This window comes from Thalia democratica, chromosome 2 (genome assembly GCF_965202585.1).
Source record: "Thalia democratica chromosome 2, ktThaDemo2.hap1.1, whole genome shotgun sequence".
In the NCBI taxonomy this organism is placed as follows: Eukaryota; Metazoa; Chordata; class Thaliacea; order Salpida; family Salpidae; genus Thalia; species Thalia democratica.
This window is the reverse complement of record NC_139166.1, coordinates 36,148,902-36,175,389: the sequence shown is the minus strand read 5'-3', so window position 1 is coordinate 36,175,389 and position 26,488 is coordinate 36,148,902. Positions and strand designations below refer to the sequence as shown.

The 26,488-nt window shown below is 26.2% G+C and overlaps 1 protein-coding gene across 4 annotated transcripts in view; it reads left to right on the top strand.

Annotated features, from left to right (window-relative positions):
* The first annotated feature begins 11,072 nt into the window (after window positions 1-11,072).
* LOC145849812 (cadherin EGF LAG seven-pass G-type receptor 2-like) overlaps window positions 11,073-26,488 on the top strand; it is a 49,054-nt gene continuing 33,638 nt past the window's right edge. For all 4 annotated transcript variants that reach the window (XM_082954878.1, XM_082954877.1, XM_082954879.1 and 1 more), the window contains exons 1-9: window positions 11,073-12,238; window positions 13,121-14,496; window positions 14,762-14,958; window positions 17,243-17,405; window positions 17,842-18,034; window positions 19,636-19,830; window positions 20,657-20,826; window positions 21,036-21,157; window positions 24,541-24,719. In XM_082954878.1, coding sequence (XP_082811004.1) covers window positions 11,105-12,238; window positions 13,121-14,496; window positions 14,762-14,958; window positions 17,243-17,405; window positions 17,842-18,034; window positions 19,636-19,830; window positions 20,657-20,826; window positions 21,036-21,157; window positions 24,541-24,719 — 3,729 coding nt within the window. In that variant the 5' untranslated portion in view covers window positions 11,073-11,104. The remainder of the gene's footprint in view (window positions 12,239-13,120; window positions 14,497-14,761; window positions 14,959-17,242; window positions 17,406-17,841; window positions 18,035-19,635; window positions 19,831-20,656; window positions 20,827-21,035; window positions 21,158-24,540; window positions 24,720-26,488) is intronic.

Here is a 26,488-nt window from a genome sequence, read left to right as displayed (position 1 = left end):
TGTGAAATATAAGATAGGCAACAATTAAAATCTTAATTTTATTCCCTTGATTTGTGCTTGGAGAAGTCAATCAAATTTTGTATGATTACTTTTTTACTCAACACAGAGTTGCACAGTTACTGGTTATTAGTCTAATTCTGTTTGGCAAAAGACTGGCGCAAGGGGTCCTATTCTTTAGAATCTTTCATTCCACTGAACGATTATCGTCTGCCTTAAGCAGCCCTCAGCAAGTAAGGTGTTCCACCACAGCTTACCTCCCTCATTGGGTGCATGGGATAGCTGAAAATAATCTGAAATTGACTGACCTGACAAGCTTTGAAAATTCGATTCTGCAACGTCCGTACCATGACTACTAGTACAGACGTTGTAAACATAACTGATGAAAATTTCTTTATCATAGACAACGAATTTCTTCATCCTTAGATTGATACTGCTGCTTTTTAGAAAACACGTCTATTTTTAAAAGCTAAGTTCGATAAAAAAAGTATAGCTATTTTTGTATGGTTGATGAACGTAGAGCGTATGATGGTATGATGTAGGATTTGCTGTCAAGAGTAAAAACGTTTACAGTGTATGGTTGTTGGATCTGATAGTAACAAAGTATCGCGACTCTTTGCTTATACAATTAGAAAGGAACAGAAACTTTTGTTTTTGTATATGCCTATACACTATATTTCGATGAGTAAGAAAACTATACTTTTTATGATAAAATATATCTTACAGCGAGCAGTCTACACGAAAATCACCAGTTTATTAATTTGAGTGATTTTAAGTCATAGGTCAGATCTGATCATAACATATTGGAAAAATACATTCAAACAGTCAATGCCTTCTAGAATTTTGTCATAAGCGAAACCTCTGTGCGACCAGTTGTTTTTTTTAACCAAATCGCAGCATAAAGTGTCCTTGAGACATCCTTATGCTAAAAAATGGTATCAATTAAACCGTATAAAAATAAGATGTTATCGCATAAATGACGTTTTTTTAACTAAGTCTCATCACAGTGCAGAACTTAACAGTGATCACTCGTTGGACTGCTGCGAAATACCTATTCAAAGAAGTTCACGCACAAATAAAATTATTTTGCTCGCAAATTTAAAATAAATATTCTAGCCATGCATGATAGAATAAGGTTTAGAAAATATTCGCTTAGATCAGGGTTTCCCAAACTCATTTACTTAATCGCCCCCTTTTCAGAAATTTGAAAAAAAAATCGCCCCCCACGATTTTACAAAGAAGTTTTTCTCTGGAGTACAAACTTTTTAGCCAAAAAAGTTGTGTTCGAAATGTAATTTAGTGTGGTACTTCTTAAGAACGCACTTTTGGGCTGTGTTCAAAGTAGTTTACAGGGCTTGAGAAATTAATTTACAGTTATTCTCTTTAAAGCAAAGTAAAGTGTATTAAAATACTTAATTATCAAAAAGCCTCGTGTAATCTGTAATCAATCTTGTTTAAATATGAATTGTTTTGAAACTAATGAAACTTTTAGGTCAGTGGTGGACAACTTTTGTAGTCAGCAGTTCATATTTACTAAGAAATATTTTTTAGTTTTAACTCGTTAAAAAAATGTAATTGCGGGCTGCCTAATTTAATAAAATAACATGTAAGAATATTAAAAAACTCGAACAAAATTGTTATAAAATGATTAAGAATTATCGTGGTCTAGAAAAAACTATTGTGAACTGAAAATCAAATTGCAAGCGTATTTCAAAACATTAATTATCAAAAAAATAAATTTATCTGTTTTGCACAGTAGTTTTCAAGATACTTAGCAGTTCGAAATTTGACTGGATCTGAACCGTAAGTTACCCATCTGAAAACTTAACTGAAACCAGGCATTATAATAATCTCTCATATAACGAAATTCGGACATTTAGAAGTTAATACTAAGTAACTTATTTAAGCCGCAAAAAATACTTAAATTATTATATAAAAAGGAATATTCTAAAATTACTATTCCAGAGATTAAAAAACTATAAAAGAATGAACAGTGAATTTACACATAACAAAATAAATATTAAAACATAATTTCTGATCTAGTTTGAGGAAGTTTGACCGACTGGTTGATTATCTCACTTGAAAAGTGGTTTCATCAACATCTTCAGTTAATGCAGTAAAATTATTAATTTTTATGCTAAGATATATTATAATCAAGTTAGTTGTAAAGTTAAAAACTTAATTTTAAACTTTTTAAACTACATGTTTTGTAATAGAATACCATTAAACAGTATTTGACTTGGAATAACCTTTAGGAAACTAAACCTTAGTTTTAACATTTTCTTTTTTTTTAGTTTAAATTCAAAAAAAAATTAAAAGTTTTACAGTTAATTCTGTGAATTTTGTAAAAAAAATAATTCGTTTAAACTGAAGCTATAAATGTTTTCAAGTTTCTTATAAACATACTTGAAAGTACTTTGAAAATACTTAAAAAATGTCTTCTTTATATTTTTTACTTGTAATTAAATTAATTCAAGTAGTTCCTTACACTCTTTTTGAACTTTCGCACGAAAACGGCTCAAAAATCAAAAGCCATCAACAAGTCGGCGAAGGAGACACAGGGATCTGATGTACTATCAGCACGTTGGACGAGGTGGAGAACAGATGAGGAGACCAAGCATGTACGAAGAGCGTGTACGGGAAACAACGGAGTACTATCAGCGAAATTCTAAAAATTCTTTCAGTTTTTTTTTTCATTTTGTAAATTGTTCAAAATTTTTAACTAATTCCGCACGTCATCTACGGATATTAAAGCATTCTAAAAGTAGAGTAATATTTTTTACAAATAACAAGATATAAGTCGACGACAGCCGACGGTCATTTTTCATTTATGCTTCTATATTAGAAGGTTTGAATGTTTTTTACAAATTTAAAACTATTTAAAGACAATATTTTCTTAAAGATAAGTGTAAACTCTAAAATGGCGGGTTTAAGTCGAGAGAATGTAACAGTTTAGCACTGTTTTTCAAATTCAAAAGTGGTGCTCTCTTTTCTGTCTTTTTTCTCAAACTATTCAAACCGCTTAAATTCAGAAAACGCGCTTATTTGAGTTGAGTTAGTTTTTGAGTGTGCTAGCGTTAACATTGCTATAAGTGTTGTGTTCGCATCGTACTTTTTAAGTACGATGTCGACTGTTTTTTGTATGAACTTTTGATATAAAGTAGTTATTTGAACAGTTTTATACTGTATTTGTATCGCAGTTTCTATTCATCGTAATACTGCTTTATATTTCTATAACTCGATTTCTTTATATACAATTAGTTTAAGCACTCTAACCATCTAACTATTTAATTAGGCTAAGCTTAAAAGATAGTCTAAGTTTAATTCGCATTTCATTAAGTCGACTTAGCTAAATAACTTAGCTAAGTCAATTCTATGCAGTTAAATAACATCACCGGTATTATTATAACGCGAGAAGTCAGATAATAACCAGGTTCGCGTAAATAAGTAGTATTAATATAAACATCGGTCGATTGTTAAAAAGCTACTACTAATATGGCTCTTTGAAAAGCACCAGGTAGTGACGGAACACCAGCCAACTTGCTCTGTCATTAAAATTCCTACTTATTACCCCTTCTACATGACGTTTTGACTAGATATTAAAGGGAATTTATGGTGCCACAAGGAATTCGTGTGGTGCTTAGGTCATAATCTTATATAAAAAAACAAGAGTTGTAGGTCGGATTTTAATGGTCAAAGATTAATTTCACTTTTTGGATTGCTGGTAAAGCCTTTGCACATTTAGTTCTCGCTTGAACTCAGAAACTGACTGAAAGCGTATATCCTTAATTGCAATAAATATTAGATTTTAAACGTTCTACAACTAATATAATTTTCTCTGCACGAAAACAGCAAGAAAAATGCAATGAGCAGACTGTGCCTTTGTATACCGCTTGTATTGACTTTAGTAAAGCTTTTTATTTTTTACTAAGGGAAGGACTTTTTGCAATATTTTTAATGATTTTTTGTCCTTAAATTTTTCATATTGGTATTTTCATACAAACATAACAGTAGCTATCTAATATGATAGTAGTGTTTTCTTATTCATTTAAAGTCAAAAGTGAGGTAAAGCAAGACTGCATTTTGCTCCAAAGATTTTTGGAAATTTATTTTTAATGTTGTTAAACCGAGCTTTTTGATCTCCAACTAAATGAGTTTCGGTTTCGATGGTTACTTTTACAACTTTGCACGTCTTAGAGGAAAGGAAAAGATTAAAAAAAATCGTAGTATAATGTTTTTTTTTTGCTGATAATTGACTTCACACTGCCTAAAATCTTAAATAACTACTAAGTAATTTTTTACAGCATATTACCATTATATTACCACATACTTTAGTTCTATCATTAGTCGCGTACTTTATACCTTAAAGGTGGCAATTAAAGTTCTCAATTTAAAAAAAAGGAGAAAGATCAATAATAAATTTTAATAAAAATATTCTATTTGAATAAGATTTTAAACAACTGAAGATCTCGTTTTCAAACGAGTGAAACATTGTTGTGTTATAAAAATTTAAATTTTTTTATCTATCATTAGTCTAATGATTACTTAAGTTTTAAGGCAAGGAACACTTTGTCCTATCACTATTTTATATCAATTTCAGCAACATTTTAAATAAAAAAACTTTGCATACCCTTACTGAAATGTTGTGTCAAATTTTACAAAAAAATCAATAAGTGAGGCGTCAAGCATGTTTGCTCGTTGACTGCAAGAGTTGGAAGAAGCAAAAGCTTAGTACTAGCACAAAGTTTAGTTTTTGTTGTAATCAAAACATCTGTATCCGTGGAGTATGTTTCGATAACCGAAAAGTTTTTTATGTACACCAGGACCTTAGACCTAAGTTTTTGACCGAGTTAAATAAATTAAGCAATAAAGAGTTAGGTGAGAAAAAACCAACACCTTTCACTTACAATGCCTACGTCGTATCCTGAGATATGACTATTATTAAAGCATCATTAACAAAAAAGTGTTAACAATCTAGTTTCACTGCTACGTATTTTACCCTAAACCAAAGTAGGTTTCAATTCGTTGATAATGTAGGTAAGCGACAAGCGAATCCAAAATTTTCTATTGTACAGTGAGCAACTACGACCGTCTAACACTACGTTTTAAGAACGAGTGCAAGCGCGACCTAAAGAGCTGGAATGTCATAAATGGTGAAAAGGAAAAGCTCACTATTAGCCGCGACAAATAGCGAACGTCTATATTAAAAAGACTGGAAAACCCAAAAAAAAAATCATAATGAAAAATAAATTGGTATTAATTGATTTTTTATTTATTATTAATGTGTTTTTTTTTATTCTACACATAATAAAACTTTTGAGCACAACACGAATCGGATAGCTGATTTCGACTAATATCAGACTTCTAATTAATTATTGTTCTATTTATAATATATTTTATTATTAATGTCATAAAGCTTTAAATTAAGGTGTGGTAGTCTTTTATACTTAACATATAATTTTATCTAGAAAAAGTTGTATAGCCGCATTTATTAAAAAAATAGTACTCTCAATAAAAAACTATTTTAAACCAAAAATGTGATAAAACATGCAAAAGTAAAGTGTTAGTAATTAACAAGTGTTATAATGAGAAACTAGCAGGGGTGGTTTGATGCCGTTTTTCTGTAGCCCGTGCTAACCCAGAAAAAAAAAGAGAAAAGGAAGTTTTATTTATCCAATAAAAACATTAATGAAAATAATTTTTCAGATTTAGTTTTACTTCATTGTAAAATTTTAAATGTTAAACATAAAAAAACCAAATGTTAGAAAAATGTGTAAGTAATATAGAAAAGATGTTGTCACTTTTGAGCTGTTAACACCTTAAGATCAATATAACTAAATTTTATTGTTTTTTTTAACAATGGTATTTATCTTGAACAATTTTATGCTGTTTTATCTATTTAAGATACTTTGTTAATATTTATGCTAAAACCAAGAATTTTATCATAAAGCTATTTCAATTTTATTAGTTAGTTTAAAATATCTAAAACCGAATAATTTTAGTCTTAAAGTGTTTTTAAGTTACTATCATAGGAAGGTTTTTGAACGTATTTATATACCATTTGCAACTTAATATTAATAGATTATTCATTTTGTTTTATATTTTATTACACAAAGCTTTTCAAAACTATACGAGTTTCATTCTCAAGTGATAAATTTTAAATGAAGTTAAAAAAATTTTTGGTAAGTGAACAGCTTAAAAAAGTTATTAAGTTATTATTCACTAAATTGTAGTTTTAAAAGGTCTTTATTTTTGGTTTTAATCACATAAGTTATTTTTATTTGAAAATATTAACCTAAACGTAAAAGACGTAAAAACGTAACCGTGGTGTGCGACTTGATAAAAAAATGTTGTTCGTTCACCAAGTCCTAGGACCAAATATTTTGAGCGTTTTTTTTTGTGGTTCAATAAACAATACACAGTTTAAACAATGAGTGATTTAGTAGATAAGGTTGGAAAATTTTAGTTATACGTAAGGGTAGACAAATTTTTGAGTTGGCGGGCAAAATTTACTAGTAGTTTTTTTCACGTGCCGTAGTTAAACATTGTCAAATAAAAATCTTAGTCGACCTTGTATTTAAAAAAAGTTAAACTTAAAAAACTAAATTAGTTGTTTGAAAGCAAAATTATATTTTAATAGTCATTAATAAGCACTGTTCTGTGTAACTTGGTAATCGAAATCAAAGTTAATTTTTTTTTAAATACAGTAACCTCTCTCTTATTTACGCACATTGTGTCCACAGAAAAAGTGCGTAAAGATATGAGAGATCGTAAAGAAACGAGAGGTACCCAAATATACTCACTAAAATGGCTGTTTTTTAATATTGCTTCTAGTTAAAAGCAGACTTGGCACTTTCCTACTTTTAACAATTTGTTTACTTTATTTATAAATATAAAAACAACAGATAAAACTATAGATATATTAAAAAAGGATTTGATTTCTATAAAATAATAATACAAGTAGAAATAATTTTACTATTTTAATAATAAGTAGAAATTATCTTTATCTTTATTTATATGTGACATTTATATTATATTCTACTTAGCAAATTCAATTTATAATTAAGCATTTCTTTACAACTATAAAATGGTGTTTATTAATATATAATGCAAGACTGCTGTATTATTTCTTTGTGTTTTAAACTCTCATTATTTCATTATTAAAAACTGTCAAGTATATTACAGAATTTTGATTTAATCTCTTATTGTTTACAAAATTTTTGATATACTGACTACTGAGGTATAACTAAATGTTTATCAATTAGTCAAGGAACATAAATTTACAAAGTCTAAAGATATAGAGAGTTATTGGTTAGCATTCAAAAACGTATTTTAATTTAAAAATATATATTAAACCTAATTTGTGCAATATTAAAAAAAATAAAAAAAAATATTTTCTGAATTTTATAGAATTCTGAAATGCGTAAATAAACGAGAAAGCGTAACGTCACGACTGCGTAAAGATCCGAGAGGTTACTGTAGATTAATTTTAGTTTCTTCTCACAACATGATTTCAGTTTAAAAAACACCTCGTTTGCTAAAAGGTTTTGTCGATGGGTCGTACTGAGCCTGAAAGCAGTACAAGGTACAATTATAATTAGTAGAGATTTAATTTTGACAATTATTGAAAATATAAAAATGTTCTGGTTGTATTTGTCTATAGAGCTATATTAAAAGGTAAAAACAAGTTGATAATAGGTATTTTATAAGCAGAAAACAAAAGTTAATCTAGAATAAGATGTTTAGTTAAAAAATTAAATATAAAAACTATTATTACAAATTTTAACTTGGAAAAATCAACCTAATACTATGATAAAGAGTTACTTTAAACGTTATCAATATAAGAAGAAAAAACTAAGTTTCAAAGCTCAAAAAATAAAATCTTAAATATATATTCTTATACTGTGAAATTATTATTTGTTTAGATTATAACCGCAAGGTGTCAACAATTTTGTTGCCAGATGCTTTTTTTGTACACTATATTCAATTTTCAATGAAAGCTAATTAAGAATGCACTGCACATTTGAAACTGTTCACCTCAGCATACTAGTATGCACTAGAATGAATTTCTGATCCTCAAAACATTTTTTAATTGGTTATTTTTTTTTAAAAGACATATATATTTTAAGTTGTTTTTATAAGCTGATTTTTGTTAGCTACAATAAATTTTTATAATTCTTGAAAGAATAAATTCATTATTTTTCCTCTAGTAGTTGAGATCTCTTTATTTGTTTTCTTAAAACCAACACATATAGTAAGTTTATATATTTTAAATACTTACAAATTGGTTTGAGACTGATGTTTTTTACAAAATTAAACTATAACAACCAGATTTTGTATAAAAAAGTGTTTATACTTAATAAATTAGTTCACACAACTTTTAAAAATTCTGGTAACCATTTGAATAAACTATCTAATTATTCCCTACCTCACCCCTAGCCTGAGTCAGCTTGAATTAATTTAAAAACCAAAAAAAAAAACAAGTGTGTATTGTGTACAATTATACTAAAAACTTAAAAAGCTAGAAGTACTAACAGTAGTGCTATTGCTATTAACTTATTATCTTTTGATACAATTTGTTTTCTTAAAGAACTAGTTCCCAAGTTATGCAAACTGACAAAAAATTTGCACTGTTAAGTAAAACTTAGCACTCTCAGTTTTATCCTCTTGTAACCAAGATTGGTATTGTTGATTTCCTGGTAATTTTTTCAGAAGTATAAATCCGATTATTTTTTGAATTTTCATTTTAACTTTGTATACTTTAGTATGTTACTAACAATAAAAAATGTATAAACTTTTGTTGTATATAACAATATTTTCTATCTAGTCTAATTATTTATTACAGGGGGTCTACAGCGTTTTTTATTCAAATAGAATAAGATTTTAAACAACTGATGATCTTGTTTTCATACAAATGAAACATTGTAATGTTAATAAAATTAAAAATTTATTATTAATACAAAATGTTAGTAAATTTTACTTTTTAAACAACAAGTATATATTCAAGATTTTAGTATAAAATAACTGTATAAGAATAAATTTAAAATTGCTGCTTCAGTTTATTTTCTATAAAATTTTTTTTTCAATTTCTCAATTTAAAAAATGTTTATGCATTTGATTAAATGTTGTTTAAAAATTTTAATCATTTTTCAAAAATAGTTGTCTTTTAAACTTACAGGAGGTATAAAGTGTTTATATTTTAAAAATGATTTTGATTGTATATTATTTTATAACAAATTAAAAAAAAAAATATTTTAAGTGATGTTAACAGCATAAAGTTTGAAAATAAAAATAAAATAATTGTTTTTTCTAAGAGATTTAATTTAACACTAAATTAAAAAATTAAGATATATTTTTTTTAGTTAATTATTGATATTTTATCTAAGATGTGATAAAGTTTTTTGTAAAAATTAAAGAATTAAATATAACCAAATGTGTTATTTTAAATTATTGTAAAAAAACATTTTTATATTGGTTTCTTACACTAATTTTTCTATTATAATATCATAAAGAATTTTACACAATCCAATTAAATTAATGATGATACAAAATTAAAAATTAACTGTGATATAACAAAAATAAAGCTATAATAAATTTTAAACCTTTATTCAATTTTATTCTGTAAAATACAAGTGATGTTTGCTGGACTTATTTGGACATACAAATTGGATTTGTTACGGCTTCATGAAGAAGAATCTAAAAAAATAAATTAGAAAAAAAATTGCTGCCGAAAAAAACAATTTCAACCCCAAAGATTACATATTCTTTGATTTTTTGACTTAAATTGTTTTAAAGTCACTTAAACACGTCCTAGACTTATAATATACATCTTAAATGAAAGCTTTTAGTTATAGGCATACGTTTTAAGACATTTTAATTGCGTTTGATATATTATAACTTCATATTTACACAAAATATGCAAATTTTGTAAGTAAAATTATACTTTTTTGTATGATATAAAAAGCAATTTTTTCTGCTATTTTTACTTTTAATTTCTTTGATTTTGAATGTAAAATATTTGAAGTCACTTAGCCAGATAGATGTTACTAATGTAATGTCATTTCAATCACATGTTGATATAGATAAATCATTTTCAACTATTAGATGTTATGGTTATTGGTAGCACCTGACTAAAAGTATTTTTTTTTGCAATTTTTTTTTCAGATTCTTCTGAATGAAGCAAAAACACATCCAATCATATGTCATAATATGACTTTACAATATGAAAAAAAATGTGCTGCACTTCCTACCCCTACCTATTTTATAAAATTAGTAGCAATCTTGAATTACAAACACCTTTTATGTCTTTGCTTATATTTTCTATTAAAAAGAATTTTTATAAACTTGTTTATATTTATTACCAAAGTTGATAATTTTATTTTTAATAGTTTTCAATGTAAAAAAAATACTGTTTTATTGTACATAAGAATAACAATTTTTTAATTTGATAATTAAATTATTAAAACTAATGACATTTTTAAGTTCTATGAATGTTTAGGTTTACAATATAAAAGTTTTTTTTTTCAAAATTTTCTTGCTATATTTAACAAACTTGCTTAGTTTGACTCTTTTACTAACAAACATAACTAATATTTTTAAATTTGATCATTTATACAGTTAAAGGTTTCATTTTAATTATCAGGATTGCCTGACATTCATGATAACTCAGGATGTTTTTAATTTTTGGAAAATCTCAGGATGACTGAAGATGTTTTTAGTTTTTTTAAACTTAGGCTATCTTAGGATAGTTTTGTTAAAAGTACAACTTAGGATAATTCTAAAATTTTAAAAATATTTCAGGACTGATTTTTCTAAATTTTGAATTAGATTTAGTTTCAATATTTTTTTTTTATAACCAGTTTTGTTGAAGAAGTTGAATTTCATTAAATTTAAGAAGTTAATTTTTTATTTAAGGTTTTGAAAAAAATAAGGATGAATCAGGTCAGTTTAAGGTCACTTAGGACAGTTTTTTTGAATAAAAGAGTAGCAACTCTAAATTATAATCTACTTTTTTTTAGCTCTTTGAAAATTTGATTACTAAATGATAGATTTTTAAATTTTGTATTGCAGAAAAATGTAGAATGAAAAGATAATTGGCAAGCTCGAAATGAAGTTCAAAATGAATTTAGCGATTTTTTTAATATCTTTGATGAAACTTGGTTTTGGCTTCAGGTTTTTAGTAGAGAAAGTTGATCATGCTTCCAATAAAACTCTTATTAACTTTCCAATTAAAAACACAAGTAGGTACAGTGTTGTTTTGAAGCCCTTAACTAAGAAAAAATCTTTGAATTTAAATGTTTTGTTTCATATTAAAGACGGAAAGTCTGTTGTTTACTCGTTTTATAATGAAACAAAATTGCCAAGAAGAGATTATTTTCTAAGACTTTCAATAACTGATAATCTTGTGGAAGTTACGATAAAAGTTAAACTAAGAGTATCTTTTGTTACCCATTTAGAAAAAGCAAACTACTTGGAAAAGTTTAAAAAAAGTGTGATAACTATTTTTAAAATGAATCAATCAAATATAACATTGTCTGATTTATCTTATAATAGTTTTTTGAATTGGAATGTTCTTGTTTTTCCAAAAAATATTTTCAAGTGTTTAGATGTGAGCAATATAAATAAAGTTTCTTTTTATGAACATCAACTAAGCTTTAGAGGTTGTTTTCTTAATAAAAGTTTATTTCTAAAACCTGAACATGTTAAGTTGATATTAAAGCCTAAAGGAGGTATGAAATATTTTAGTAAAAACATTAAAGTTAACAAAAGGGAGAATTTTACAAGACACAAAAGAAGCACAGAAAAAAATATTTATGGAAAACATAAAAGGTCTCAAGCACAATATTTAAACTTCAAACAGCTAGTTTACAAAACAAGTGTATCTGAAAATAAACCTTCAAAAACATATGTTTTTAGAATTCAAGTTCAATATCAGATAGGAAAGTCTCCATTAAATGTTAGATACACAATGACTGCTTTAAAAAACCGAAAAAGTAATGATATGTTTTCACTCAATCCTAGTACAGGAGTTATAACAACATTAGTTCCATTAGACCGGGAGCTAATGGCTTCTCACACTTTTAATATACTTGCTACATCTAATGATCAGTCTATTGGGCAAGCATCTTCAAAACTTGTTATAAATGTGTTGGATGTAAACGACAATCAGCCTATATTTTCACAGTACCCTTATGTTGAAAGTATTACAGAAAATATACCTATCGGGTCATATGTCCTAAAAGTAAGTTTTAACTAATTATTGTGCTGCACTGAAAAAATAATAAATATTAAATGAAAAACTTAACACTTATTTACTGATTAACTCTTAAAATTAAAAAAAAATCTTCAAAATTTATTTATTAAATTATAGTTTGTAAATTCACACTATTTCAAAAGTTTTTTGTTAACTATGACAAATCTTATTTTTGTTATCTAAAATATTTTTAACTAACCTAAATTTCAAATTAGCAGTTAAAGTTTTAGTTATGTTTTTTACCTTTAAAACTTTTATTAGTATTTTGTACTTCCTTCAGTTTTTATTCTTTAACTTCACTTAAGTTTTTAAGTATTAGTTATTTTTTAATTTATTCATATAATTTTAATCCAAGTTCAATGTCTCACTGACAAAAATGTTAATAAATTAACTGAAAGCATTTTTAATGCATGATAAACTTATGTTCTTGTTTAATGGGTCACTAAGAAATTATAATACTTTTGTTTAGCATTAAATAACTATTTAAATTTTTAAGTTTATGTTTTCATAACACAATGAAAACTATTTCCTGTTATATTTTATTGGTATAAGAATGTTGTATTTCCATAACTTTGGTAGACAAGTATTATAAAGTTAGCTATTTCCTTGCTTAAAACAATGGTTCTTAAAAGTTATTGTATATTTTATGTAGTTACATTAATATTTATTTTGATGCTAGAAATCTTGAAATTTTTTTTTTGTTCAAAGCAAAATTAACGAAGCAAAGTCTTTTTAAAAGATAGTTGACTGTTATTGTTAGCTTAAAAGTTTATGCAATAGTACTATTTTTATAGTATTTTGAATTGTATTCTATTTTCAAAAAATTAAACATTTTACTTGTTTTATATTTTAAATATTTATGTTATACAGGTTCATGCTGATGATCCAGATGAGAATGAAAATGGAGATATTAAGTTTTCTATTTTAAAAGTTCAGCCAAAAAGAAATGTTTTTTCAATAAATGAATTTGGAGAAATTTTCACTAAAGGAAAACTAGATAGAGAAGAGTTTTCCAAATATTTGCTTACTGTTTGTGCTAAAGATGGTGGAAAACCTATTCAATCTAGCACTGTAAATGTTACGATTAAAATAGAAGACCAAAATGATAATACTCCACAATTTACACAAAAGGAATATATTGTAAATGTCAGAGAAAGTGTTCAAAAAAACTTTATAATAGCTAAAGTAATTGCAACTGATCTTGATAAAGGTAAAAACGGACTTGTTGAATACAAAATTACAAGTGGAGATCATAAACATAAGTTTGATATTAATAAAACTACTGGTGAAATTAAGGTTAAGTCACCTTTTGATTTTGAAACAGAGTATAAAGGGTTTGAATTAAGAGTTATGGCTTATGACCAAGGAAAACCTCCAAAGTTTAACACATCAGGAAAAGTTATAGTCCGTATACTTGATGTTAATGACAATGCTCCTAGGTTTGTTGGACCTCCCTATAATGTAACTTTAGCAGAAAATTTTAAATTAAAGACAAAGTTTTTAACAATACAGGCTGTCGATGATGACTTTGGTGAAAGTTCAAAGATTAGGTACACAATTCCAAATGTCAGTGTACATCTTCCCTTTAGAATACCATCTACATCATCTGGTGAAGTCATCCTTGTAAAGAAACTTGACTACGAAAAAGTAAAAAGCTACAAATTTAAAGTTCGTGCTTCTGACAGTGACCCGCGACATAGTAGATATTCTGAAACGTTTGTATATGTAAATGTAAAGGACATTAATGACAATCCCCCAGTTTTTGAAAAACAAGTGTACGAAAAAAGAATTAAAGAAGACTCTTACATTGGTGAAGAAGTTATAAAAGTAAAAGCTATTGACCAAGATTTAAAAGCTTCAAGGAATATTGATTATAAGATTACAGAAGGTAATACAAATGAAGAATTTAATATTTTAAGTATTAGTAATATAGGGACAATTAGACTAGAAAAACTTCTAGATTATAGCCGCCAAAATAGTTACACATTAAAAGTAAGAGCCTCAGATGGAGAGCTATATGGCTTTACAACTATAAAAATAAGTGTTTCAGACACTAATTCTTATCCACCAACTTTTGTTAAGGGATCATTTACAGTTGAAGTTAAAGAAAACATTACAATTGGAAGTGAAATAACTAGAGTTCAAGCAACTGATAATGATAATGGTGAAAATGCAAGAATATCTTACTGCTTTGTAAACAGTAATTGTAAAGTTGAAGATAACTACTGCTGCCCAAATATACAAAAGTGTGTTTTTTAAAGTTTTATATAAAAATAGTATAATTTGACTAAAATAAATAATTTTTTTGTTTGATGCTTATAGCTTGTTTAGGTGTAATACATAACTTTTTTACTCAGTATACTTAGTTTGTGTTTTTATTAGATGTAAAGTTAATAAATTGAAATATTACAGTTCTAAGTTGATAATTAATCTATTTATTTTTAATAAATTATATTATATTAGTTATTAGGAGTACTTATATTTGCTTAATAAATTACTTTTTTTTTCCAGTGAGTTTCAGTTAGATACATTAACCGGAACAATCACAACAAAAGATGCGCTAGATTACGAGTCTTCTACTTTGATAACACTGATTATTAAAGCTCATGACCATGGAGATCCAATTCTTTATGATCTTACTTCAATTGACATATATTTACAAGATGTAAATGATAATGTACCACAATTTGATCACAAAGTCTGGAGAGGTACAGTTCAACTATTAGTTTTTATTCTATTTTAATAAAGTTTTATAGTATGTACAAAAACTACACAAACAAAACAGTATATTGATTTAAAAAAAATTGTTATATGATGTTAAGTTTTTTGTTAGTTTAAGTTGTTTTAGCCGTTTTTGTTTGTAGCTGATTGAATATAGATTATTGTTTTCTATTTTAAAGTATAGATTGTTTGAAAACCATTATATTTTTGTTTTTTTACATGTGGATAGTTGTTAAGAAGCTTGAAAATAACTTACATCTAGTTATTTAATAAGCATTACTAGATATAAACTTTTTTTCTAGTTATTTTATATTACATAAACAAATTGTTTAACTTTATAGATCAATTTTATTCTAAAGATATATTTGAAAAAAATATTATTATCTTTTCATGTGTTCTTATAGATATAACTAGACCTAAAATGAGTTTTTATATCAAGTCTAATGGTATGACAAGTTTGATACTTGAACTTTAAGTTTAAGGCAGAAGAGGGAGAGGTACATCACTTTTTTAAAAATTAGCATAGGTTATTGTTTCACAGCTTAGAGTATTTACTGTAAGATTCTGCTTATAGAAAAAAAATCAATTAACCTTTGAGATATAACAAGTTTTGTGAAAAAAACAACTGTATGGAATAAATATTTTTTTGATAGTCAATTTTCTCAAAAATTTGAAAAATTTATTACAAAACTATCTCCTACTTTATTTTAAAGCAATTTACTTCAAAAATTAAGAAATTGTTGCTTTCAGTGTTACAAAAGATTTTTAGGAAGTCTATTTTGAAAAAATAGGAAAAACACTTTATGACCTAAATATATGATATGCAGCCTGACTTTATGACTAAAATAGAAAACGTTTTGATTTTTTTATACTAGAAAAAATAAAAAACATTAGATAATTTGTTTTCAAAAAGTTCTCCAAAACTTATAAAAGATAATACGAAGAAAGTTTTAAAACTGATGGAGGAGGTATATTTTTAATGAAAGAGTCTATTTTTGTCTTTTTATATAGAGTCTCCCATTAAAAAACTTTTATCTCAAAAGTTACTTTGAATTTTTAAATGGTAAATATTTACTTGTAGATTAGTTTTTGATGTAAAAAATAGGACTGATTTAGTAAAAGTGATTACTCCCCCATGACTTGTAGTATAACATTTTAGATATGAATTTTTTTTATAAAATGTTTTTAGCTGATAAGCAAGTATTTTAATAGTACACATCAAAACACTTTTTATTAAAACATTAATAGTAAAGGTGCTTTTGATCTTGTCTTTTCAACTGCCTTTTCAAAAATTATATAAGTTAAGGCCATGGGGGGTAAGCCATGTCTTATACATGTTGGTCTTATTTTATAGAGTTTTTTCTAAGCTTCAAGATGCTTTTTATCGTTTTAAAACGTTTGAATTATTTTTTGAGATATGACCAGTCAAAGTCGGGCTGCATAGTAGGTTCCTTATGGAAAGGGAAAACTAAAACAGCAAAAAAAGGCTATTTTATTTAAAATCTATCTCCTCCTACATTTTTCAAGCAGTCTTCTTCAAACTTTCACAGTCTAGTCTTTATACAATATCAAAAAAAAAACGTTACTTTGGAACTCAAAAAAAAAAACACTTTTTTTTTTAAATTTTTGTGATAAAATTTTTATTTTTTTAAATTAATGAAATTCATAAGTATCGTTTTTTCCTTTTATCATAAGGAACATTTCCTAAAAATTTGAAGAAGATTGCTTGAAAAATGAAGGAGGAGATAGATTTTTAGTGAACTTTAAAATTTCCGAGAAAGTTGACCCAGAAAAATTTGCAGTCCATACGTTTGTATAAGAAACTTTTTACAAAAAATAAAATATCCCAAAAGTTTAATGATGTTTTTGAATTCTATAAAAACTGGCTTGTAGTTTGTATTTAAAGCTTTCATATAAAAGCCAAAGTTAATTTTTGTAAAAAAAGTGTTTTACCTCCCCCTATCGCCTTAAATTTCAACATAGATAAAATACATGTTTATTAAATACCTATTAGTAAGTTATAAAGTGTTACGTTTCATTTTTTAGTTTTGTAAATTTCTTTAAAAGTTTTGAAACGTTGCTGAAATCAGTACTAAAAAAACCTAACTTAAACTTAACGAACGTTTGTTTCAGATGATTTAAACACTGAAATTAAAAGTTTAACAATAGATATATACCTTTATTTATGGAAGACATATTAAAGCTATTATGTATGACATAGCAAGTACAGTGTTTAATCTATTGTTTTTGCTAATAATAAAATAATAACAGGTAATATATATGAAAATGTGAAAAGATCAAAAGTTATATTACGGGTTCATGCTGATGATGCTGACTCACAACTTAATTCTCAGATAATTTATAAGCTTCAGAATGATATAGAAGGAACTTTTGACATTGATAAAAGAAGTGGCAGCATAAGAGCTATAAAACCGTAAGTTTTCAGACCCAAATGACAATAAAATGGCAATAATAAATCATTCAATTGTTTTGTTATAAGAGTTTTTCTTACCAAATTTAAAATAGTATTTGTTTACTTAATTAGAACACAACTTAATGTTTTAATATTTTATGGCTTAAATTATTTTAATGAAAACAAAGTATTTTATGTTTTATACTAAAATTTATTTAGTTATTCAGATTTATTGGTTATCAGAAGAATATATAATAAATAAAAAAGATAATGAAAATAGTACCTTGTTCTTGGAAACTGCTAGTTAAATATTCATTAAATCTTTCAAATAATTTTTTTATAAATTTATGCTGATTTAAAAAGCTTTTCAACTATATTTATAAATTCAAAAATTAGTAGTGTTTGTTTCTTTGGTTGATCTATAGTTATACTTTTAATTTGAATTTTGATTGATCAGGCTGGACAGAGAAAACATAGACGAGTACAAATTAACAGTGTTGGCTGTTGATAGTGGAACACCAAGATTGACAGCTTCTGCAGTAGTAATTGTAGATGTTTTAGACGTTGATGATAACCCGCCTATCTTTCAAGATGACGATTTGTACTATTCAATAAGAGAAGATGCTGAAATAAACACTTCTATTGCTCTAGTACCTTTTTTTTAAATAATTAACAGTTAAAACTTTAAGCAAACATTTAAGGACATAGGGGGGGGGGGGTCCACCTTGATTTTTATAAGTTGGTCTTATTTTATAGAGTTTTATCTGAGCTATCAGAAGTTTTTAACCGCTTGAAAAAATTCAAAGTATTTTTTGAGATATGAGCGATCAAAGTCGGTGACCTCAATAGGTTCCTAATGGAAGGCGCAAACTAAACATGCAAAAAAAGACCATTTCACTAAAAATCTATCTCCTCCTTCATTTTTTAAGCAATCTTCTTCAAATTTTCACAAAGAGTGTATTATTAAATTTTAAAAAGATTGAATGCAGGAATTTTTTTAGTTTTGAAAATTAAAATTTTTATTAAAAAAATCACCTTTTTTTTTGTTTTTTGATCTAAAATTTTTATTTACTAATATTTTCAAAATTCCAACTTTCAAAGTCTTCTAAATTACAAAAGGAACGTTTCCTGAAATTTTGAGGTCTCTAGCTCAAAAAATGAAGGACAAGATAGATTTTTAGTGATTTTTAAAATTTCCAAGAAAAATGACGTTGAAAAATTTGCGGTTGATACGTTTGTATCGGAAAATTTTTATATAAATTACAATTTATCAAAAGTTAAATAAGATTTTTTAATTCTTTAAAAACTGGCTTGTAGTTTGTACTTTAAACTTTCATATAAGATACAATGTTAATTTTAGTAAAAAAAAAAGTCAAACCCCCCTATGCCCTTAAGGCCACTGGGAATAATCCTTGTTTTTTACAACTTTTTATTGTTTTGTCGAGTATAACCTTAGCTATCAAACTTAATAAACCGCTAAACAAAATTCGAAGTAGTTTTTTAGATTCAAGTCAGTGAGTATTTTATACACAAACTAAAAATGCAAAAAAAATATTCAACTCTAAATATATCTTCTCCTTTCTTTTTAAACTAATCTTCTTTAGTTTTTGTATTAAGTCCATTATTGATATTCAAACCTTTTCAATGCAGGATTTTTTTTAGTTCAATTGTTTTTTACATAACACAACACTTTTTTAAATTTTTATATACAACTTTTATTGTTCAATATTTTTAAAATTATAAAATTCAAAGTGTTTAAAACTTTATAGAAAACAATTTCTGAAATTTTGAGATTTCTATGTCAAAAAATGAAGAAGAAGATATATTTTTAGTGTTTTTTTTTTATTTCTGAAAATATTGACAATGAAAAGTTTGCAGTTCATACGTCTGTATCGGAAACTTTTTGCAAAAATTTCTGTATAGTTAAATAATAATTTTTATACTTAATATACTTAATCTTTCATATAAAAGCCAATGATAATTTTTGTGAATTTATCACTTATCCCACCATGCACTTAGCAATTATAAAAAAACTCTTATGACACATTCTAATCAATATTGAAGGCTTGAGATTATAAACATACTTTTAAATATTTTTCATAAGTTTATTCTAATAAATAAAAGTGAGTTAATAAAAAAGTCATATGTAAATTATCTTTTAAAACTTTTTTGAGTTGTAAGCATAAGTATACGATAATTTAATTATTTACTGTTATATATTTAGAATTTACGTATTTACTATTATTTTTAGATAACCGCCATCGATCCAGACACAACACAGTCAAGCAAAATTTCTTACGAAATAGGCCATGATCCATATGCTCTTTCAAAGTTCGAATTGGGTCGTAGAACTGGTGAACTTGTTCTTAAAGATACACTAGATTACGAAACTCGTAAAAACTATACGTTTACGGTATCAGCTATTTCGGGTGAACTGATTAATCAGGTAAAATACTGTCGTTTTTTATTCAGGTAATATACTAAAATAGCTTACAAAAGTTCAGATTTTTTCAAAATTATCTTAATAGAATTTTTTTAATTTATTTAAATAATAAATTAGTTTACATGAGTCCTGAATTTTGATATATATTACCAAAACTTTAACTTGTTCAAATATTTTATCGCATTTTAGAAAAAATATAATTTTATTTATGTATAAGTTAAGATATTAAAAATCATTTGTAGAGTTGTACAAAGCTTCACTTAAAAACTTTGCCTGAAAATTTATTTTTTGTTATAAAATAAAGTTTTTATTTTTATGTTGTAATAAAAAGGCTTGCCACAAAACCTAGAATCCTGAAAAAATCTGGAATTTGACAATTTAGGCTAAAAAAACCTGGAATTTTGAACAATTTTTACATGTCAAGTAGAGAAATTTTGATTTGACATGAACAATCTATTGTATAGATTAAAACATTTTGTAATCAATTTTGTGAAAATACTGTTTTGTGAAAAAAAAACATTTTAAATAGCTTTACAGTATGTTTTCAATGTTGTTATACTACTTAACACAGTTGTTAACCTTTAACTTAACCTAAACTAAAAATAGACCCAAAAATGTGTACTTTCAAAAACCTGGAAGAAATTCAGAAAACCTGGAACAAATTTTCAAAAATCAGTGGCAACCCTGAATAAAGCTAAGTTTGATTTTTAAACAAAAACTTATGATAAAAGTATGATTTTTTACTTAAGATCTAGTTGTTTCAAGATAAAATTATATTGATTAACTTATAGTTAGAATAGCTAGTTAATTTTATAAATTTTATTTGTAGGTTTTGGTTCATGTTATGGTGCAAGACTGTAACGACAACTTTCCCGTGTTCGAAAACTTTGAAATACATTTTAACAATTATAGGGCTGGAAACGTAAAATCTTTTTATTCTGACATAATAGGAAGGGTGCCAGCTTTTGATCCTGACGAATTTGATGTTTTGACGTATAAGTAAGCTGATATGTATTTTTGTTTTGTATAAAGCTTAACGCTTTAGACAAACATATCTTATACCTATGATAGATTTACTTTAGTTTTTTTAGCTTTATATATAATGTAGTTACTTGTAATTGTTTAAGTAAAATTAAAACTACTTTCGCTATATCTTACTTGAGTCTCCGATTGATTTTGAAAAGGACTGTGTAAAGTTTACTGTTTAGGTTTTTGTCTGGGAACGACGCAAATTTATTGATAATGAACGAGTCGACTGGAGATTTAAAGTTAAACAGCACATTAGATAGTGATCGTCTTTTTGTTGCTGAAATTAAAGTTCTTGTGACAGGTAAGCAAATATTTTATTGATATTGATTTCATATAATTTTATAAAATTTATAAATTTTTTCTTCAAGAACTTCAAACTAGGTCCGTTCTATTGCCTTAAGAGTAAAGCATTTATTGTTGTAACTTTTGCTATTACATTTCTACCATGAAGGACTGACTCATCATTACAATTTTTTAATAAAAAATTATTAAAATCGTTTTGTACATTGCTACTTCACAAAATTTCTTCTGAAATTTTTACTTTATATATAGTTTTTTAATAAATACTTTTTAAATAAAAAATATTGACAAATACATTTTATTGAAGTAGAAAATATTTCAAAACACGGTTTCCAACTACTTCTGTGTTTAACTAAGCTATAGAATATAATATTAACATTTAATTAAAACTTTATAATAGATACGTCATACTAAACTTAAAAATAAAAGTGAAATAAATACTGTTTAGATAAAAATTTGGTAAAATAGTGTAAACAAGACTTTTTAATCATAAGTAAGTTAACAAAAACTAATACTGGTAAAGGACATTACAAAAAAGTTATTACATACAAGTTACAAAATTATATTAACGGAAATAATAATAATAAGAAGGCTATGAAAACGTTCGGAGTAAAATATAATTATCGTAATTTAGTTAGTGTACTTATTTAAAAGATTAAAGATGGTCAATAGAGGTAAATAACCTGCCAAAAGTCCTTCGGCAATTAAATATCACTTACTAAATTACCTGGAATGCTCTAAAAATTATAGTTACAATAAATTTGAAATTTTAACTAAAGGACGTAACATATATCATTCAAGTGTTATAGAATCTGGTTTTATAAAAACCTATAAGCCTAAACATTAAGCCTAAGTATATAAGCCTAAGTATTAAATAATTAAAATTTTAGAACAATTTCACTTAAATTTACTCATGCAATTAAAAAACAGTATTTAAAGTAAACTAAATAAAAAACATAAACAAAATGGTTTATACAAGATAGTATTGTAAACAAACTTTTGATTACGAAGTTTAGGCTTATAGGTTTTTATAAAACCAGATTCTAAAACACTTGAATGATATATGTTACGTCCTTTAGTTAAAATTTTAAATTTATTGTAAATATAATTTTAGGAGCATTCCGGGTAGTTTAGTTAGTGATCTTTAATTGCCGAAGGACTTTTGGTAGGTTAATTACCTCTATTGGCCATCTAGTTTATTAGGAATTTTAATACATGCTGATCCCTTCTCAGATGGAATCTCTGAAAAGTTCTTCTGATGTCACAGTGACACTGAAATTGATAGTTAACATTATTCTTTTCAGGATCAGGAGTAACATCTTTAAATATTCCATTTAAAGGGTTTCTATTGAAATGACTAACTCAAAGATTAACTGCTCCAAATGTACCATTGATTGTGTGTTTTAATTTATTTTCAAAGAAGTTAGCTTCATTACCTAAATAGGGAAGTCTTAAGTACACTGGGTACTCTTTTGGGCCTTGTTTTGTAGGACTAGTGAGTTTTATGATGTCAATTGTTTGCTTGATAATATCCGTTGGGTAACCTTTTGATCTGAATATACTACTAATGTTTTCAATTTTTTTATTTAATTTGTCTTTTGAGCAGATTTTATACGCTCGAAAAACTAAGCATGAAAAAAGATTTACTTTTTGTGAAGTAGAACATAAGGACTTTCATGGGATGTATTGGCTAACAAATGTTTGTATCGTTAATACAGGACCTAAAGGATCCCCCATGGCGACGCCATCAATCTGTCTATAAATAGAATTCTTAAACCTAAATTCAACATTCTTCACAGCTGTATATAACATGCTCTTAAATACTTCTTTGGGGATAATTGGTGGGTTAAGATTTGAGTTGTTAAGTTTTGAATACAAATGTTAATCAAGTGGCATATTGGTAAAAAGGCTTTTGATGTCAAAAGGACACACTTGGTCTGATGAAATGGAGTTATTACAAAGAGTTTCAACAAAATTAAAGGAGTCCTTAACACAAAATTTAGAAAACTAATCAGAAACTGGATTGGAAACAGAAATTAAAAACTTAGCTATGTTATACTGGGCAGAAATTATCATATTTAAAATAGGTCCGCATGGAATACCTTCCTTAAGAGTTTTTGGAAGTCCATATAATTTGGGGCATTGTAAGCCAGTTAGTCTAATGGACTAATTTAAGTTTTGGGAAATGTAACCTTTTATATACCAGCCTCTCAGTGTTTGTTAAAACTATTTTTTAAATTTTAACAGTAGAATCAAATTTATCGATTGGACTAAGTTAATAAAGTTCGATTTGTCATTTAAAGTAATATCCATTTTATTTATGTAATCATATTTATTTGATATTACAAAAGAAGTTCCTTTATCTGCTTTTAATATAAAAATTTGTGAATTAGATTTCAAAGATTTGTAGGCTAAATTACAATTTTCAAACATTCTAAAGTCTGCGCTATTTATTCTACTATTATAAAAAGAATGAGATAAATCATACAATTTTGCATAACAATTTGTCTTTGGAGAACGGTTTGTGGTGTTTGATTGACCTGTGAGTATTTCAAACTCTGAAAAACGCTTTCTTTGTGGTGTTGTTTAAATGGAATTGCAAAATGTAAGCTGTTTTAAATTTAAAGACAAATTAGATAGATATTATGCAAAATTGTATTTTGAATCTTTTTTAGTTAAGAATTTATATAAGCTGTTTGTTATAGCTTATAAGTTATTTATTAAATACTTTGTTTTGTGTATGATGTCATTTTTACTAGGAAATTAAAAAAATTATAAAATATTTCGATTTTTTGACAAATTTTAAATCAGTTAATGCTTGAAAACTTCCAAGAGAAATTAGTAACCTATCTATATTAAGTTAGTAAACTGTTTTTGCTACAAATTGTAAATATTTACTTTGATAAAGTTTGTCAATTATAATTTCATGAAAGTATTAAGTTTTAAGTTTTAAATTTGCAGTAACTTAAATTTTTGATGTAACGTGCTGTAAATTAAAGTTTTTAGTGTGCATTTAGGTAGTTTTATTATTTATAAACCTGAACACGGTGTCGTTATATAAACAAGCAATTAATTTTTATTTAAAATGTCTTTTTTTAATCGAGTAAGCACTTAAATCAAATAACGGTTTTTTGCCACCCATAAAACATGAACAACTCTAAGTAGCCTTTAAAGAATACACTGCATATTAAATAGAAACTGTTTTAGATTCTTTAGTCATTATAATTCAAAAAAAAAAAAAAAAAAAACTTCTGAACAAAACAAAAGTATTCCAAAACTTGGAACTTTAAAATTTTATGTTTTTTTATAATATCAATATATACTAAGCACAATTTTTTTATAAAATCGTTGTTATGTTTAAGTACTGTTCTTGAATATTTTTAGACGGAAAACATGATGTTAGTGCTAAGTGTACATTACGGGTGACTGGAGTTACAGATGACATGCTTAGCCACAGTATCACAGTCCGAGTGTTAAATTCTAACGATTACAAGTTTCTTTCTCCAAAACAGTTGTCTAACTTTACAGCTGGACTTGCGAATATATTTGAAACCGAAGAAAATGTAAGTTAAAAAAATTAATAACTATATAGTAAAAAATAGGAAATACAAGTTCCATAAACAAAATATATTTCAAGCTTTTTTCATCATTTGATCATGTAGCTAACATAAGATAAGATTTTAAAACTTGTATAGTAACAAAATAGTCATAAAACTACCAAAAGAGTAATATATATACAAAAGAAATTAGCCACTATTAGTTGTTTAATTCAAAATTTTAAATTTTATTAACAAAACAATGTTTCACTCGCTTGAACCAAATTAAACGAGATCATCAGTTGAACAAAATATGTAAAAATTTTTACATAAAAATGCAGGAAGACATTAGGCTAAACTTGAAGTAAAAAACTAAAACAAAAAACCAAACAAAACTTAAAGTTTAAAGCTATCAATTTAGAAAAACCATACTATTACCAGGTTAGTTTTTGTTAATTTTTGAAAAATGTAAGCTACTTAATAATATTACAATTTTAAAACTTAAACAAATAAATACATTTAGCAGTCTTGAAAAATTTGTGAACAACAAAAAAAGAAAACAACTCTTGCAATTGAAGCGTTAGACTGAATTTACTGTTTAAAAAAAATAACTTTTGTATTGTGACGTCATTATAAATTATGCTTATAAAATCTAATGGCTTTATGAATTTGAAACTTTGAAATTGGTTTTAATATACATATTAATAATACAAGTTAAAATAGTGATTTGTTTATCAAATGTTCTTAAGTTTTAAAATAAAGCTTTTTTTAAATGTACACATGTACATATTAATTTGTTCCTTTTATTTACATAAGTTCCCCCGTCAGCGTTAGCTATTTCCATCTTCTCATAGATACAGGTCATGCAGATTCTCTTCGGATTCCTTATTTACCCGATGTGATGTAATATTTTCCATTTAATGTTTTAATCAGTATTATTGTATTTAAACTTCCAAACATATTTCGACAGTTCGGTGCCGTTTTACTTGCGGACTTTCATATCTCTAATATGGCCATACCACCTTGTTTTAAAAGGTCCCCCAGTGCTTCCCACGTATTCCTTAATTTCTTCTTTTGTGGTAACCGTAGCTTTACAAATTACGTTCTTTGTTAGACATTTGTTTTTGAGTGGGCATAGGTTTTTGTTTCTGCAATTGCAGAGTGACTCTTTTGTGTGAGTATTTTCAGTTATTTCTATATTATTAAAAGTTTTTACCGTATTAGAGATATGAAAGTCCGCAAGTAAAACGGCACCGAACTGTCGAAATATGTTTGGAAGTTAAAATACAATAATATTTATTACAACGATGGAAAATTTTACATCACATCGGGCAAATAAGGAATCCGCAGAGAATCTGCATGACCTGTATCTATGAGAAGATGGAAATAGCTAATGCTGACGGGGGAACTTTTGTAAATAAAAGGAACAAATGTTAATGTACATGTGTACATTTAAAAAAAGCTTTATTTTAAAACTTGAGAACATTTGATAAACACATCACTATTTTAACTTGTACAAGCAAATATTAAAACCAATTTCAAAGCTTCAAATTCATAAAGCCATTAGTTTTTATAAGCATAATTTATAATGATGTCACAATACAAAAGTTAATTTTTTTAAACAGTAAATTCAGTCTAACACTTTAATTGCAAGAGTTGTTTTCTTTTTTTGTTGTTCACAAGTTTTACAAGCCTGCTAAATGTATTTATTTGTTTGAGTCTTAAAATTGTAATATTATAAAGTAGCTTACATTTTTCAAAAGTTGACATAAACTAACCTGGTAACATTATGGTTT